The 18,742-nt window shown below is 40.4% G+C and overlaps 1 protein-coding gene across 1 annotated transcript in view; it reads left to right on the plus strand.

The window, feature by feature from the left end:
* Abcc2 (ATP-binding cassette, sub-family C (CFTR/MRP), member 2) overlaps window positions 1-18,742 on the plus strand; it is a 66,494-nt gene that overhangs the window by 22,799 nt on the left and 24,953 nt on the right. Inside the window, exons 8-17 of the mRNA XM_005407678.1 lie at window positions 634-794; window positions 1,534-1,711; window positions 4,966-5,220; window positions 6,183-6,248; window positions 10,818-10,955; window positions 11,493-11,639; window positions 13,696-13,780; window positions 14,717-14,783; window positions 16,517-16,643; window positions 18,459-18,635. Coding sequence (XP_005407735.1) covers window positions 634-794; window positions 1,534-1,711; window positions 4,966-5,220; window positions 6,183-6,248; window positions 10,818-10,955; window positions 11,493-11,639; window positions 13,696-13,780; window positions 14,717-14,783; window positions 16,517-16,643; window positions 18,459-18,635 — 1,401 coding nt within the window. The remainder of the gene's footprint in view (window positions 1-633; window positions 795-1,533; window positions 1,712-4,965; window positions 5,221-6,182; window positions 6,249-10,817; window positions 10,956-11,492; window positions 11,640-13,695; window positions 13,781-14,716; window positions 14,784-16,516; window positions 16,644-18,458; window positions 18,636-18,742) is intronic.

Here is an 18,742-nt window from a genome sequence, read left to right on the forward strand (position 1 = left end):
GGTTAAGACTATAAATTTTTTGGGAGCGGAGTACAATTCAACCCATATCTTCCAACAACTACAAATAAGAAAAGAACACTCAGTCATCTCCTTCTCCTTCTCCTCTCCCTCACTCTCTCTGTCCCTCTCTCTCTCAGCACTGGAGACAGAACCCAGGACCTTCACACCAAACTACATTCCCAATTTGTTTTTTTTTAAATTTTTTTATTTGTTTTTTATTTTTTTAATTTGTTTTTTATTTTTTAATTTGTTTTTTTTTTGTTTTGTCTTTTTAAGTTTGTTTTGGGGCAGGGTCTCGCTAAGTTGCTAAGTAGCTTGGATTGAGCTGCACTTGTAACCCTCCTATTTCAGTCTCCCAGGGTGCTGGGATTATAGGTGTCAGCCACTGTGCCTGGCTTATTCTGTTCTATGTAGTTTTCTTGTCAGTTTAGATTTCTACTCAAAACTAGACTTCAATATCAGTGAGAAGGGAGAGAGAGGATGATAGCACTAAGGAGATGACGAGAAGAATAAAGACAAAAAGAAGACAACAAGCCTCACAGACTCTGCAAGAATATTGGAGTGGTTCAGGGCAGGAACAAAGTCCTATTCTGTTCAACTTTGTTTACACTGTTGTTTTTCTTTGGTGCCCAGGAAGAAGCTAAGAAGAAAAAGAAGTCTAAGGCTACAAAAGACTTTCCCAAATCCTGGCTGACCAAGACCCTCTTCAAAACTTTCTCCATGGTGCTTCTGAAGTCATTCATACTGAAACTAGTGTATGACGTCTCTATGTTTCTGAATCCTCAGCTGCTGAAGTGAGTACCCAAGGCTTAGGTTGTCCCTTCAGGGCCTACTCTGCCACCTTCCTTTTTGCCCCTGGTATACGCAGCCACGAGTTTTTATAGATTCCCCTTTAAAACAATGTTTATAATTTTCTTCTGCTTCACAGCTTTGTGTTTAGGAAGAGCGCAGGGCATTTTTCAAAATCTAATTCCTCTTTTTCAGGCTCCCTTTCCTCTCCCCCATAGAGGCCACATATTTCCATACTTGTTAGGCCTTTTACTTGTTAAAAAGAGCTGCTGTAGTCTGAGCCACAACCAAGCAGCACGCCCTGAAAGAGTGACTTCTCTCCACAGCCAGAGCCTTCCCTAAGAGGTGCAGGCTAATCATAACGCAACTCTGCAATGTACCATGATCAGGAATGAACCACCAGCAAAGAAACCATTTTAACTCCTCCTGGGTGCACATCCTAATTTTCAGGCTTTCGTTGCCTAGAAATAATCAACTTCTTTTACCAAGAGGTGGAACACAAGGCCAAAGCACTGCAGTACTACTCCACGCAGAATTTCTTCCATTATCCATTCTCACAACTGTGAATTATTTATCCTAAGCCCTTGCTGCCCATCTCCACATGAAAGAAAGAACATCGTCAAGATTACGGAACTTAGGTCTTCCAAATGCACTGGATGATTCTAGTCATTTTAGCTATGCGTATGGAGGGTGAGGAGCCTTGGAAGCCCTGTGAGCATCACTTACTCCGTTTTATTTTGGCAGATGGCTGATTGCCTTTGTGAGTGACTATGACTCATATGTGTGGCATGGATATGTCTACGCCATCCTCTTATTAGTTATTAGTCTCCTCCAATCTCTCTGCCTTCAGGCTTATTTTCAAATGTGTTTCATTCTGGGAATGAGTGTACGGACAACCGTCATGGCTTCTGTATATAAGAAGGTAAGCGGAATATGTCAGGTACAGTATCACCAAAGAAAATCCTCTTAGTAAATCTGTGCCTTTGTTCCAAGATAGAGGAAAAATTATGGAAATCATAACTGATCCCAGTATTCAATTTTTTTTTTTTTTTTTTTTTTTGGCTTTTCTCTGGTACCGGGAACTGAACTCACGACCTTGCGCTTGCCAGGCAGGCGCTTTGCCGCTGAGCTAAATCCCCAGCCCCCCCAGTATTTAATTTTGATTAGCCACACAGGCTCCTTTAGATGTTTCTCTGGAAATCCAAATATGAAAAGAGGGTTCACAGACGTGAGCTGCGTCATGTCTACAAGGTGGGGAAAGATGCATCCTAGGAAGAAGCTGGCAAGCTGCTCAGGATCTGCCTTTCCGCCTTGAAGGGTTAAATACCTGCCCCTCTCTTCCAATTTCTTTCTCTTTTTTCGAAGGGTATTTTTGCTTTTTAATTTATTGGTAAAATTTAGGTATACATAATGATCACATTCATTATAGGGAAATTGGACTTGTACATGATACATCGTGATTCTCCTTCCCCCCCCACCCCATTCCAGTTCCCTCCTTTCAAGCCCCCTGTCTCTCAAGATGAAAATGTGGTGGAACAGAATGTAAAGTCATAAAAGAAGGTGGCCAAGGACGAAATCCTGAAAGCATCGACATTTAATACAAGTACTTCATGAAATCTTGTTCAGAGATTTTGTGTCTCCATTTCAAATTACAGTTTTGCCATAAGACCAGAATGCTCTGTGGACCAGGGATTCATCTCCCTAGGGCAAATTTTGCCTAGCAACTTCTTTTTCTAATCTTTAGTAGCTATCAAATCCTCTGCCACTTTTTTAAAAAATATATTTTCTGATTACTGAGTTGTACAGAACTGGAAGGTTTTCCATTTCCTTACTATGATTTTACTTATCTTCTCTCTGATTTTATTCACCTATTGTGTATGTGTGTGGTGCTGAGGATTGAACCTAGGGTTGCCCTCCCACTGAGCTATATCCCAAGCCTCTTTTAGTTTTATTTAGAGACAAGACCTCACTAAGTTACCCCAGTTGACCATGAACTTGTGACTCTCCTGCCTCAGCCCTCTTGAGTGGCTGGGAATACTGGAATGTGCCACTGCACCTGGATAATATGTTGTTCTTAAGGTTTAACTTCTTCAGGGCAGGTGTATTTTCCTTGAGTCCTGTATATCAGGGTGAAATCTAATTTACCCTCTTAATAAGTAAATGAAAATACAGGAGTTATGATCAGGGACTCCAAGCTCAAGGGAGCAAGTCATACCTGAGAAGCTGTAAGAACACCTGTTGCCTTCTCTGACTATTCCCCTCACGAGAAATTTCCATGGTAGTAACATCTCCTTTATGTTCTACTTTTCTTCTTTGTTTTCCTCTTTCAAAACACAAGGTATCTTTTTCTTCCCCAAGTAAATATTGAGGCATTGAAAGATGCAGACAGGTATGCAAGTGCCTTTTGGGGGCAGGGTACCAGGAATCAAACTCAGGACCTTGCACTTGCCAGGCAGGCACTGCAAGTGTCTTTAGGTCAGAAGTCTTTGAACTCTCAGTTACCCTCACACTGGAATTTGTCTTCCCTAAAATTGGGTTTTTAATCTATTCTTTTAAGATGTATAAAATTCCTTCTGGTTTCAATTTATATAGTCGCTAACCAGACTGTTTCAAGGCTACTAATGTTCACTTTAAAAACTGTGGTCATTCAATCCCACTATTATAATTCTTGATATATTTTAGATTTAGCAGTTGTTATAATCAATAAAGAGATTTGTAAAATATGGCCCATGCCACCCTCATTTAAATAAATATTGCTGTTAAAAAGATTACTCGTTTAATATACTTAGCAATGCTGCTTTGTTTATTAAATACTTTTCATAGCCATTACCACCTCATATCACTATGAAATAGTTTCTTATTTTATACAGAAAAGTGAAACATAATTTCAAGGCTTTTAATCATACAGCCAGGTCTTGCCCTTGGCAAAGACTGTTGGAACTAAATCAGTGACTTTTCTACATTATTAAATTTCATTGAGAAAAGGATGTATAATGATTACCTTGAAGAAATACATCCCTTGAAGGAATGTATAATGATTATCTTATTTTTGTTCTCTCTTTCACACAAAAGAGGAGGCACAGCATTGGGCTGATTCTTTTAGAACTTTGGTAGCTTAACATTTGAAGATATTTTTCTCTTACTGTACTGTGAAGAATCCTAGTATGTTCTTAAGAATGTACTGGTGGATAAAGATGATAGCAGAGCTTTTAAGGGGAAAATGGAGATGGGTATCTAGGCCCATTCAGCCCATATACTGCCTTTGTGGGAATCAGAAGCCTTTCTATCTTCTTCGAAGATGCAAGCCACACCAGATGGTGTCCTTGGTGAGCATAGTGTAAGCTAGATTTAGTGTTCTGGTGCATTTTTTCAAGGCATTGTTACCAGTAACTGATCTGTGCGTTCTAGGCCTCTGTCATCTAATGTGAAGGCAGAAAGCCCATGACGTAAGATTCAGGTTTTAGATATTGCCAGCAAATTTCTGACAGCAATTAGGCATTTTTTGTCAGGTGTGTGAACTCTGCAGATTTCCTTTTGTTCTAAAATCCCTGTTCTTGGGAATGTTTGCAACCTCAAGAGAAGTGTATGGCTGCAAATAACATTGCCACATTAAAAATCTCAAGACCAGAATCAAGATATGTGATTTCCTCCTTTCTTCCCTTTTTCTTTCATTCTTGTTTTTCATTTCCTACTGTGTGCCACTTACTTCAGCAGTGAAACTGGCAGATGTAGCCCTTATCCTCACAGAGGTTATATCTGGTATCAAAATAGAAAAATTAAATAATTATAGTTTTTATGATGATGGTAATGAAAAGGTAAGCACAAACTTTTATGAGTACGCAGGAGAGGTATCTACTATATCTTAAACTTCAGAGTCAAAGTAGTCCTTTCAGAAGTTGCATCTATGTTGACACCAAGGATTAATAGGAATTTTCTGAGCAAAGAAGGGTATAGATGGGTGGGGTTGGAGAAAGGTAGAAATAGGGGAAAAAAAAGGGTGATTAAGAATGAGAGAATACTATTTGTTGGATTTGGAGCAAGAAATCAGTCTCTTAGAGAAGTTATGTCCGTGTGGAGCCCATCCTTCCATTGTTTTCTCAGTTCTTGAGCTTTCCTTTCTATTCTCCAGTCTATTTGGTCCTGTCTATGGATCCCAATCCCAATTTTTATTTCTAGGCACTGACCCTGTCCAACTTGAACAGGAAGCAGTACACCATCGGGGAAACAGTGAACCTGATGTCTGTGGATGCCCAGAAGCTGATGGATGTGACCAACTTCATTCACTTGCTGTGGTCAACTTTCCTGCAGATTGCCTTATCCATCTTCTTCCTGTGGAGAGAGTTGGGACCCTCAGTCTTAGCAGGTGTAGGGGTGATGGTTCTCCTAGTTCCAATTAATGGAATACTTGCCACCAAGAATAGAAATATTCAGGTAAAGAAAACAGTCATTTGGGGGTTACATATCTTCTTTAAAGTCCGAACTCTTAACACTTTATTCTAATTTTCAGAGGGAATTTGGGCAAGATAAAGCTGGTAGAGACTTTCTACCATCCCCAAAGGCTTTCTTTCCTGCTTTTCATCTTCTGACAACTCTTAGGGTCTATACACTCTTCTTTTCATTTATCTGAAAGGACAAAGCCTGAGTGAAGAGGAAAGGGCAGCCCTGGAAACCCTGTACATAACTATTCCACCTTGCTTTGCTGGGCTGCCCTCCACACGGTGGTTTTTGACCCCTGTTGTTTATCATGGTGCAGAATGATGAGTGATCCGAATTTTCAGTTTAAGTCCCAGAAATCACTTTGCTGTCACCAGGTGGAAGGGCTAGGTATCACAGGTTAGGAATCACAGGTTAGATGGATTTGATGGTATACACTTTTTTTATTCACTTGTTTTGCATTCATTTATTTACAAAGAATTGTTTTGAAAAAATTATTACACATTTTACTTTTCTGAGAACACGACAGTAAATTAGACAGAGCTTTTGCTCACATGGATCTTATATTTTGCTTAGGCAGTAAATAAAGAAAAATACCAGGTCATGCTAGAAACTATACAGGGAATTAAAAGTGAAATGATAGTGAGTGGGTGATATTTTCAATTAGGAGGTCAAAAGATTCCTCTGAGAGGAAACACATTTAAGCCAAGCTCTGAATGACAAAAGTCTGACTATGAAAAAGTGAAGGAGAGAGAAGAATAACCTGAGAGGAAAGGACAGTCAGGCAAAGGCTGAAGGGCAGAACCAAGCTAGGATGAGAGTTGGAAAGAAATGAATGCCATCAGGACATCTCAGATTCTGACTACGAACCACTAGTACAGCTGAGGCCTAATGTCTGCACCAAAGCTGTACCCTGTCTCATGAAAGGGTTTGGTTTTTGTTTTGCTTTTTCCTGACAGTTCAAAAACATGAAGTATAAGGACAAACGTTTGAAGACCATGAATGAGATTCTCAGTGGAATCAAGGTAAGAAGTCAATGAGGAGAAGAAGTGTTGAAGGGAGGAGATTGGTACGGGGAAAAAAGAAGAATCAAGATACATTATGTACAGGTCCAGATTCCCCATGAGGAAAGTGATCATTGTATATATCAAAAGCGTACCAACAAAGTTAATTTTTAAAAAGAAAAGGAAAAGAAGCCAAGTGTAAGCATATGGCTGGGTACAACAGAAGCTGTGAATTTCTTGGCCTTAACAAACTCTGTTAGAGGTTGTGGATTCCTGCTTTTTGGCTTATTTTGTGTCAGCTGACTCCTGCTTCATTTACCCACAAATCTCCTGTTTTATTTTCTAATGTCTCTCTCAGGGGCTTTTTAAAATATTGATTTCTATTTATTTAACCCAAGTGGGGTTGTTTATGTTTTTACACCTTACCATACAGAAGTTTAAGCATACACAAAAGTAGAGGATGAGATAATGAACCTGCATGGATTCATTCCCCAGCCCTGGCAATCAACAGCCTGACTCCACTAGTTTCATGTATATTTCCGCTCCACACTTTACACCTGCTGTGTTATTTTAAAGCAAGTATCAGATGTCTCGTCCTTTCATTCATTTTATACATTTTTATTCCTAGTGCATGCTTGTAGTACAGAATGAATACATTCATCACGGGAAGTTGATACATGTATATAACACCTCTTAATTTTTTTGCATATCTTTCCTCTCCCCTCCTTCCCACCTCTATCTTTTGGTCCCCTATGAGTTACTTTTAGAGTAAAACTCCGTGCTGCTTGTGAAGTTTACAATAACCATGTGCTTTTCTTGGGGCTAGTGCTGCCCGCCCCATCTACTGTTTCTCCTTGGAGATGCTGACCCCCTCTAGGCTTACCTTGTCTTAATATAACTGTAATTCAGTACTGTTATCGTACCTTACAAAAAACACCAATTTCCCCATTGCTTCACATTTGTTTGTTTGTTTTTGAGAAAGGGTCTTGCTATGTAGTCCAGGCTGGCCTTGAACTCAGCGTGACCCTCTTGCCACTGCTTCCTTAGTGGTAGGATTACAGGTGTGCTCCCCCATACCCAGATTTTATCTGCTTTTTTCCTATTAGTTAATTAACATAAAAATATAAGAGTGCCTACACATGGCATTTAGTTGGTAGTGATTTATTTATGTGTTTTTTGTTTGTTTAGAGGTACTGGAGATTGAATCTAGGGCCTTCACATGAAGCTACATTCCCAGTCCACTCTTTTTTTTATTTTAAAAATAAAAGGAGGAAGACATTAACAGAGAGACAACCTTTTACAAAATAGCAAAAGAGCAGTATCAACAATGCAGAGTTACAAACAAAGTGGTAGGAAATTAACAATGCCTCTTGTATTACATATTGATATCTTCAGAGTGGTTTCTCATGAAAACAGATAGAGACATGCAATATTGATCAGTCAAGGACTCATTGACAGTTTCTTTCAGCAAAGAAATAGAAGACAGCAGAACAACTATGTTAACTATCCTGTATATACGTACATATAAAATTTCTCCTTCTTTCTCTTCTCTTTTCCCACATCCCAGTTGCCCTTTACCCTTGAGTGTTTTCCTATCATTTCACAATGTCTCTCATACCTCCTAGTTTCAATTAACTCTTTCAGGTTTTACACTAGTGAGGCAATGCGGTACTTGCACATGCAGGTCTGATTTATTTCACTTATGAGTGTGGTCTCTAGTTGTGACCATTTACCTATAAAAGTCTAGAGTTTATCTTTCTTTATAGCTGAGTAATGTTCCATTATATAAAAGTACCACAATTTTCTTATCCAGTCCTCAGTGGATGGACATTTGGGATGCTTCCACAACTTAGCAATTACAAATTGTGCTGCTATGAACATGGGCTCACATACATCACTGTGATACGATGTTTTTAGATCTTCTGGGAAAATACCCAGCAGGGGGATAGCTGGGTTGAATGGGACCTCTAGACCTAGTTTTGTGAGGAATCTCCAAACTGATCCACAGTGGTTTCACCAGTCTGCATTCCCACCAGCAGTGGAGAAGAGTTCCTATTTCTCCACAGCCTCGCCAGCATTTGTTATTGGTTGATTTCTTAATGCTAGCCATTCTTACTGGGGTAAGATGGAATCTCAATGTTGTTTTAATTTGCATTTCTCAAATGACTAATGATGTTGAACATTTTCTCATGTATTTATTTGCCATTAAAGACCCAATCCAGGGGCTGGGGATTTAGCTCAGCGGCAAAGCGCCTGCCTGGCAAGCGCAAGGTCGTGAGTTCGGTTCCCGGTACCGGAGAAAAATCAAAAACCAAAAAAAAAAAAAAGACCCAATCCAAAAATGGGCAGCTGAGATGAATACACACCATTCTTTATTTTTTATTTTGAGACAAGGTCTTGCTAAATTGCTTAGGTTGGGCTTGAATTCACAGTCCTCCTGTCTTAGCTTCCCAGCATGCTGGGATTACAGATATGTACCACCCCACCCAGAACCAACGCTGTTAATCTACAACACCCCTCCCAATCACACCCCTCCCAGTCACATTGAAGAACCCAGGTCATTCATCTTTCTTGTAAATTGGAATAAGATCTGTTAATTCATTTAGAGTTAGATCTAGATGACTGATTGGATTTAGATTAGGTTTTTTGAGGGGAGTACTTTCATTTGATCTGTGGCACTGTGTACTTCAAAAAGCAACAATGATGACTATTTCATCTGCAAAAGCAGTTTGTGACCCTGGCAGTACATGAGGATCACCCACTGAAGTTTGTGAAACCAACTGAGATTGGAGCTATATGGCGCTTCAAAGCATTTAAATTAGATTCTCTGGGTTCAAGGACGAGGTGTTTATATTTTTAAAAGGCTCCTTGAGTGATTTTAATATACAGCAAAGGTACAAAGCCATGGTTGTACAAATTTTACTATCACTGCTTAGGTTCACTTTTTCATTAGAAGTTGCAAAATGAAGAAACTATTTGAAAGAGTGCTATTTTACAATGAATTTCAGAAAATATTACAAGAATTATGTGGGTAGATCATAGAGACTGACTTGGGCAGTAGGTGGCACAACACGGCGTCTTGTCTTCCATAGAGAAACGGAAAAGATGTTTTAACGCACTGCCAGAGCTCGCTTCACTTACATGGTGTCCCACAGAATTTTCACAAAAGATGATTTTAAGGAAAGTACAGTTTCAAGCCCAGCAACATCAGCAGTACCGACAGCCCCTTTTTTGGGAAAGAAATTTAAATACTTTACTGTTGGGACTCTGTTTCTAAACCTAATTTGGTGGCAGTATTGTGTATTTATTTTATTTATTTATTTTTTTTTTGGTTTTTTTTTTTTTTGGTTTTTCTCCGGTACCGGGAACCAAACTCACGACCTTGCGCTTGCCAGGCAGGCGCTTTTGCCGCTGAGCTAAATCCCCAACCCCAGTATTGTGTATTTATAAAACAAAGCTAGCCATATTTAGGACAACTGAAGAGAAGCTGGAAAAAAAAAGGAAAACAAGCAAGCTTGAACACTAAAGCAACCTCAAGCATCTCTTTATGTTGATGATATTTTTTATAAGGAAAATAATTATTCAGATGATCAGGAATGTATGTAACTAAATGAAATCAAGAAAAAAATAACAGTATGCATTTAAAAAGAATTATGAAATTATATAGCAGTGCTTATAATGGGGCTAAGGGAAGTGCTGAAATACAGCAAAAGGTAGAAAATAATGTAGACTGTCACCCACTGTAAACATATGCCAGTGGCTGTGTTTTAAAGAAACAGGATTTTTCCTGGTGATCTCTGGTTTGGTTTTTTTTCCGGTATCGGGAATCGAACTCAAGGCCTCAAGCTTGCCAGACAAGCGCTGTGCCGCTGAGCTGAATCCCCAGCCCCCCTACTGGTGATCTCTGAATGTCAAAGCCTTGGCTTCCAGGCTTTGCATTATGTATATGAAAACAAGGATGACAATCCTAGATAATTAGACAAACCCAAAGCCTTTATATTTGATGCATTTTGTTTTAAAAATAGACCTTGTTTATCAGCTTCATCTGCAGTTCTATGTGAAGATTGATAAATCGGTTTTTACTTGTTTTATTAATAAAATTAATTTGGATATCTTGAAAAAAAATAAAAGAGTGCTATTTTAATTATTCTCTTGGTATCGATTACCTGGATTTTTATGAATAATTTTTTTTCAACAAGTTGGGTCCCTAAAGTGAAGTTTGTTCAGGATACCCAGAATAAATGTTTGCTTTTTTTTTCTTTATTTCCCAACTTTCAAAATAATGCACCTTGTCCTTTAAAGGTGATCAGCAAGTTCTTTTCTTTACAGTGCCCCCCAATACTGTTTTTAATTAAAAGATTTAATTTTATCTTAAGTTTCTTGAAAATGAAGCAGAGGACCCTTAAAACTCCCTGATATTTCTTAGCTGTGCTGTGTCTTTCTTCTAGTGTGGCAAAATGAAAAGATAGACATGGTTTTGAATCTCAGGTCTACCTTGGTAACTTTGGCCAAGGTACTTAGATTTTCTCGGCTTATTTATCATTTAAATGGAGCAACAGATAAGAGCTGTGCTCATTTCTAATCCATTAGATCCTGAAATATTTTGCCTGGGAACCTTCATTCGAAGACCAAGTCAACTATCTTCGAAAGAAAGAGCTGAAGAACCTGCTGACCTTTGGTCAGCTGCAGAGTATGATTATATTCTTCTTACAGTTAGCTCCTATCCTGGTGAGTACCAGAGGAGTCCGTGCACTGGGTAGGTTTTGGACCTGAGTTAGCTTCCTGAAGAGAAATGTCTGTTTTCGATGAATTCCCAGCACCTCTAGGCCTGGGAATCCAGAAAACTTATACTCTTTCCTTAAAACTTTATGTCATCAGCTCTATGTTATGCTCCCAGCTCTAATTTACTACTATTTGGTGGTCTAGAAGCCAAGAGCAAGTTTTCTGGATGTGGTATCCGAGAATGATTTGCATAGGAGGGTTTCTTCTCCTGGGGAGAGGTGGTATAAGTATACAGTGGAAGGAACATTGATGTATGAGCCCAGAAAACCCAGACTGTGGTCCTAGCAATCCACTGATTGATTTTGTGACCTTGTGCAAGATATTTCTTCCTCTTGTGGGCTAAATTTTCTCATCAGTAACATGCAGAGGCAGACATAATCCCCTAAATTTCCTTCAGTTTTGGTATACTATGTTCCTGAAACTTAGCCCAAGGCTGCTTGGACTGTTTTAGGAATAAATTGCTCTTGCCCTTAATCTTTCCAGGTGTCTGTGACAACATTTTCAGTTTATGTTCTGGTGGATAGCAACAATATTTTGGATGCAGAAAAGGCCTTCACCTCCATCACCCTCTTCAATATCCTGCGTTTTCCCCTAACCACGCTTCCCATGGTGATCTCTTCCGTGCTGCAGGTACATGATCATTGCTTACCTCTGATTAAAAGCCCAAGAGTCCACAGTGACTGTCCTGTTACATCCCATGTCTATCTTCTGCTGGTGAACTTTCTTTTTTTTTTTTATTTTTTTATTTTAAAGAGTAAAAGAAGGACAACATAGCAATAGGGGGATTCACCGAATTACAAAGTAGTAAGACATTATCAACGGTTATTTTACCTATTGGTATCTTCAGGATAGTTTCTCAGGAAAACAAATAGACAAGTAATAGTGAGTTACAAACAAAAGTGGTAGGAAATTATCAGTGGTTGTTATACTATAGCTTGGATTCTCCAAAGTGGTCTCTAGGAAAAACAAATAGAGCTATACATGAGTGATCAATCAAATAATCATTGACTATTCTCAATGGTTGTTGTTGAAGACACATAGTAACAAATATATATCTATTTACAAAATAGCATAGGAACAATAGAAACATTACGTAGTTGTGGACAGACTGGTAGGAAATCATCAGTGGCTGCTGCAATACATGTTGGCATCCTCAAAGTGGCTTCTCGGGAAAACAAAGATAAGCAAGAAAGATCCAACAAGTAGTTACAGCCCAAGGGTGAACTTTCAGTTGGAGAGATCTGTTTGGTCTCTATTGACCCAAAGTTTGATCTCTATTGACCCAAAGTTTGATCTTAATGAAATTATAACCTCTCTAAGCCCTAATTTATCTAACTATAAAATGAGGATAATCATACCAACCTCATCTACCTCACAGGGAGAAAATCTTGTGAAAGCATTTGGTGAGACTGTTAAGATTGTCTCTGGGGTTGGGAATTTTTCTAAGCCCCTTTCCCAGCCTAGTTTCCCCCCATATTTTTCTGAGGCTAAGGTATTAGTATAACATTAGGAAAAATATGGCACAAAAGGAAAGAAGAGACTTTCTCTTTGCATGAACCCAAGTGGTGGCAAATTTGGGAGCCTCACTCTGTCAGAAAATGAGTTTAGAGTGCAGGAGGCCTTAGATGGGCCAGGGGCAACATCTGGGTTTGAGCTAAGTCCAGTCACTGAGAAGGACCAAGGCCCAGACCTCAGGAGGAAATTCACAGGGAAGATGGAAGACTGATGAGGGGTCCAGAACCTTGAGGCGCAGAGGGAGTGCTATGGCCTGCATTCATCCCAGAAGTGGCCAACTTCAGACAGCCGTGGGGTTCCAGAGGTCTCCCTGTCCTGGAAGGTGTGAAGAAAGGCCAGTAAAGAAGCAGTATGTTCTCCTTACACAGCAGTTCATTACCTAGTAAAAGCAAGACTGGCCAAGGTGTCAGCTTCCTGTATTTCTTGTCCAGCTCTTAACACTGAACCTAATGGAGTCAGATGATGACACAGCCCAGGTAGCGGGGCATTCCATTTCTGAGGAGCTGATCCATAGAGCAGCTAAGCAGTTATATAGCCTGCCGTGATGCCCTAAGGAAGGAACAGGAAGAAAGCCTGACACTTTCTCAGAGGGTGAGCAGCTGTGAAAAACCTCATGACAACCTCCCTGGAAGATAGAAGACCGGTGCAGAACACCTTTGAAAGAAACTCCTTGAAAACTTCCCATGTCCTCACGTCCTGGGGATCCCAGGGAGTTTCACTAACACTTAGGTCAGCTGCAGCTTAAGTATTGGCCGGTTCTTCTATAGAACCGGTCCCAGTAGTGGCTCAGTTAGAATACTGGATGGGTCATCCAAAGGTAGACTCAGTTATTAAGAGGAAGACAGGGGCTCAGTTGCCAGAATTAAGTAGAAATATAGTTTTGTCTTAGAAGAAGGCAGGAGACAATTTTCAGAACTAGGGCTAAAGATTGGAAAGCGATAGCAGTAGAACTCCCTGAATTTTCTGAAGGGATGAAGTCAAACATCTTAATTTCCTTCTCTCCGGAGTGGGATGGCTTCCAGGGATGAAGAATGAATGAGTTTGTGTTGGGGGTCAGCAGACTCCAGCTGTGGCAAGTGGCAAATCATGGTCTGATGACAGTTGAAATCCTTTCCCTTCTTGTGTTTGTTGTTGCCTTTTAATTCTTCACATCCTTTGTGTTCACCTGTAGGCCAGTGTCTCGATAGAACGTCTAGAGAAATACTTGGGAGGGGATGACTTGGACACATCTGCCATTCGGCATGTCTGCAATTTTGGTAAACAAATTTGGAAGTTTCTTCTTAAAATTATTCATAGTGCTGGCATCCGAATTTTGATACACAAGGGCTTAGTGTAGCAAACTAAAAGGAAAAGTTAGAGATTAGTCTTGAACTTACACTTGTATAATAAGCATACTATTAATTTAAATTGCATTTGCACCCAGACCAGATTGCTCAGCTACATTGCTAAGCAAAGCTGGATCATCTCTTCTAAGAATAAGCAAAGAACCTTACAAAGAAATCACAAAGAAGTCAGGGTGGAAAGGTGTTGGAGTGCGTACCTGTAAACCCAGAAGGCTAAGGCAGGAGGATCACCATGAATTCGAGACCAGCCTGGACTACAGAGTGAGTTCAAGACCAGCTTGAGCTACCTAGTGAGACCGTGTCTCCAAAAAAAAGTCAGGACAGAGCCAAGTTATGAAACTGGAAAGATACCCTTGAGTGAAAGCACACACAGGAAGTGGAGGGCATCCATGGCCAGAGCAAGCAGTGGGTCTGGAATCAGGAGCAGAGAGGCAGAGAGGTTGTTGGATGTGTACCTCAGTGGTAGAACGCTTACCTGGCATGCACTAGGTACTACATTTGAGCCTCAGTCCTAAAAAGAAAGAAGAAAGAAGAATGGGAAGGTTTATACAAGAAGGTAGAATTCACATAAGAGGATTAGGCAACAGAGGGCCTGGAGATGTACCCAACATCTGTAGGTCAGAATCTAGGCTACAAAAGTTACGACTGCTGGCTAACAAAGAATTTCATATGCTGGCCGCTTCTAGTCTCATCCTGGGAGCAGTCACTTGCCTCATGTTAGTGAGGTACAGCTCCTAACAGAGGTGATCCTAGGACCTGAGAGTGGAAGCAGTGACACATAAGGGCTACAGAAGAGCAGACAGATATGTGGGGCATGTTACTAAAAGAGGGAACTTTTGTTTTCAATAGACAAAGCTGTGCAGTTTTCTGAGGCCTCCTTTACCTGGGACCTGGACTCGGAAGCCACGATCAGAGAGTGAGTTGTCACCTTGCCATACTGCTGTTCTTTAGGCTTTTCCTTGCTTTCTTGCTCTCAGAAAATTTCATATAATAGAACAAATGGGAAAACAAGCTATGTATATGTGTTCCATTAAATACTAGTGCAGGCTGGGGATCTAGCTCAGTGGCACAGTGCCTGCCTGGCAAGCGCAAGGTCATGAGTTTGATTCCTGGTACCAGAAAAAAGCAAAAAAAAAAAAAAAAAAAAAAAAAGAAAAGCAGTGTATTTCAAAAACTGTAAAAATTCTAAAGTAAATACTGGTGCAGGCTAAACCCCTGAAGACATGAGCTGAGAACTACGGTCCCGAGCTTCTCTCCGCCTGCTTATATACATTTGCCACCTTGCTTTACTACTGTGGGACTGTGACTCTGCAGCTGAGAAGCCGTGAAGACAGTTGTTCTCCAGATAATGAATGGAGCTAGTGCAGGGCTGACAGGTAGCCCAACCCTCTGGACATGGTAAAGGATGCACACAAGAATATAAACTCAATTTAAATTCATTTACTCATTTTAGAATAGTAATCAGGAGCACTGGAACCTGGTTTTCTTCCCAGTTGGTCAATAGGACCTGCCTGTGTAAGATTCAATTTCAGATCTGGAGTTTCACATCCAAATAACCCATTCCTACACCTCACTCTGCAGGCCCCTTCTTCTGTCATGCCACGAGCCAATCCCCTCTTGCTACATTGCTGCCCACAGTCTCTCTTAAGCGTGTAACAGCATATCCAATCACCCACTGAGCACATCACAGGCAGAGTACTACAGAAGCTCAAGCAGGCCACGTCTTTCTTTCCTCATGACCAAGCACACCTTGTCTCTCTTCTCATGACTTCCCTCCCTCCTCTCCTATTCCTACAGTCTTTGTCATGGTCCCTGGGGCTAGCCTCGGTACGAGTGCATGCAGGAGCCCTTGCTCTGAACCTGCCCCAAACCCAAGAGTTTCCTGTTGCAGAGAGGGAACAGGACAAAGCTCCCACTTTACTGATGTAAGTCCAGAAGTTCAGCTCAATGGGCAGGTTGAGCAAGACTACAAGCAAGTTTCTAATGTGCCAAATGTCCTAGGGACTCAAATAATACGGCTGGCACATAGAGCCTTGTGTGTTCCCAAGATTCTAGCCTAACGTAAACTGCTCAGCTAGAGAAGTCAGATCGTCAGTGGACAAGCCAGGGAATCTGCTTCCAGCAAGTATAACTCATTGAATAAATAAGATTGAGAAACACTGACTAAGAAGACGTAACATTTACTTCTTACATAACTAGATTTGAACATTATTTAGCAACTAGATTTTAGCCCAGCCCTGTTAGTTTAAAAACAAAGATCCTCAGTCCAGAGCAAGTGACCTTCCAAAGTCACACAGCCTAGAAGCGGCCAAGTGGGGACTGCGCTGAGCCAGAACTGTAGGGACCACGTAGGTTGTCTTGTTCAAGTACTTTTGGTCTTAGAGGAATTTTTCTATTGGAAGCATGCATTTGGCACAGAATTTAGAGATAAATTAAATAAGCTAGGACTCGTTTGTTAGCCACTTAAAGATAAAAAGAATATCACTAAAGAAGTATTTTGGGGTCTTATGTATCTAAGACAAATTTTCCAGTATTAAGGGGGAAACTGCCTAAACTAAACTCCATGGAGAGTCAGAAAAGTGGCATGAACTACTCATAAATATCCATGCTCCCCCCAAAAAAGATCTTCAAAATTTTTCTCTCTTTCAGCGTGAACCTGGATGTTATGCCAGGCCAACTGGTGGCTGTGGTGGGTACTGTGGGCTCTGGGAAATCTTCCTTGATGGCAGCTATGCTGGGAGAAATGGAAAATGTCCACGGGCACATCACCATCAAGGTGAGAGAGAATGCTAAGACTTCTGAACCTCAACTGTGGGCCACTCACTGTCATTTTCTCATTTGGGAGAACGCACTAGTAGGGGAGGCCTTGGTGACATCTGAGAGATTTGTGAACCATAGATTCTCTGCACCATCCCGGGGTCTCTGGGTTTTGTTTTTCGTGTTTTTGGTGGGGAGGGGTGCTTCATCAGGAATTACACTTGGGACCTTGTGCTTGCCAGGCAGACACTGCGCTGCTGAGCTATAACCCCCACCCTGGTCTCTAGGGGGTAGAATCTAAGAATCTGCATTTTTAACGAGCTCCCAGTTGGTTCTCGTATGCATAAAAGTGTGATAACTATTGACTAGAGATATCTTCCTTCAAAGTCCAAGTATTTCCACTGTATTTATGCGTTTCTGAAAATCTCAAATTCTGCAAAATTGTGCAATAAAAATAACAGAACCTAGAGGGAACAGCGTTGTTAACACATGACTAAGAACTTAATGCCATGCATGCTGACACATGTCTGTAATTCTAGCACTCTAGGAAGCTGAGGCAGGAGGATCTGAAATTTGAGCCTAGCTTAGGCAACTTAGCAAGACCCTATCTCAAAATAAAAAATAAAAAACATTAGGGATGTAGCTCAGTGCAAAGGCCCTGAGTTCAATCCCCTGTAAAACACACACACACACACACACACACACACACACACACACAAATAACCAACAGAAACAGTGCCAATAGTAACAAAAAACAGAATAGTAAAAACAGTAGCTTTGGAAAATCAGCACTGGCATTTGCATCCAGCATTACGAGTAGTCTAGGCTTCTTGCCTTCTGTTTTGCAAGCTAGACCTTTGACGGCGTTTGTTTCCAACACGAAAACTTGGGACAGGGTGTTGACTTCCTCATCAATCATAACTTTTCAACATAGAGGGAAATGTTTTCAAGGCACCTTTATGAACACTCTGAACTTCCCCAGAAAGCTAAATTTAGGGGAAATTATAGGCATTTTTATATCATTAAATCAACCACCACTTGCACTAAAAAATTTACATTTTCAGCTTTTTCCTTAACATCTTCATATATCGCTAATCAGTTTAACAAAAATCCACATCCTTCGGACCAACTTTCATACATTGCTAAAGTTTTATTTTTAAATATGAGAAAGATTACTCCTGATTCTTTATATTGACCCTCAATAATTTACAAAAACACATTTTCTTTTACAATATTCTAACATCACTGTATACCAACTCCTAATGAGCTAATTTGCATCTTTAAGGACCATGTACTATAACAGAAAAGACTATAGATGTGCATCCTACCTCCTTTTGAGAGGCTTTTTATTGCCAGTTCAAAACTGAGTTCTTTCTCAAACACAGGCATCTGTCAGCCTCTATGTCACTTTGAACATAACCTCCTCAGTGTACCCTCTGGTGTTCTGGTCTAATCTCTAAGTTTTTCCTTCCTAAAGTGTCATCTATTCCAATTCTTAACAGTGTGAGCACTGTAGACTTAGGAAACTCACTGAGTCTGACTAAAGCCATTATCTAGAAGAAGCATGTGCATTAATCTTCTGATTTTTCAGGATTAATGTCAAGAAATTGATAGTCTAATGGAGGGAATGTTAAATGGTGAACAGGATATTGAATCTTGCTTCTTGGTCTGTACCGTGCAAACACGTTAATAAATATCAAACGTTTAGGTAGCCTGGCACATTGTTCTTTGAACCCAAGCTCTACTTTTTTTGTCGTTACTCCTGCCGCCTCATCTTTCAAAGCCACATTTCTGGAAGTACAGCTGTCATATGGTCTGATCCTTTCCCATCTAGGGCACTACAGCTTATGTCCCTCAGCAGTCCTGGATTCAGAATGGCACCATAAAAGACAACATCCTTTTTGGATCAGAGTTGAATGAAAAGAAGTATCAGCAAGTTCTGGAGGCCTGTGCTCTCCTCCCAGACTTGGAAATATTACCTGGAGGAGACATGGCTGAAATTGGAGAGAAGGTATATGAGACAGCAAGGGACCTTGAAGGGTGAAGAAATATTGAAGAAAAACAGCGAGGATGACGGGAGAAATTCACGGGAGTGACGTAGTTGCCTGATCTTGACAG

Source organism: Chinchilla lanigera, unplaced genomic scaffold (genome assembly GCF_000276665.1).
Source record: "Chinchilla lanigera isolate Chin_1 unplaced genomic scaffold, ChiLan1.0 scaffold00106, whole genome shotgun sequence".
Lineage (NCBI taxonomy): Eukaryota > Metazoa > Chordata > Mammalia > Rodentia > Chinchillidae > Chinchilla > Chinchilla lanigera.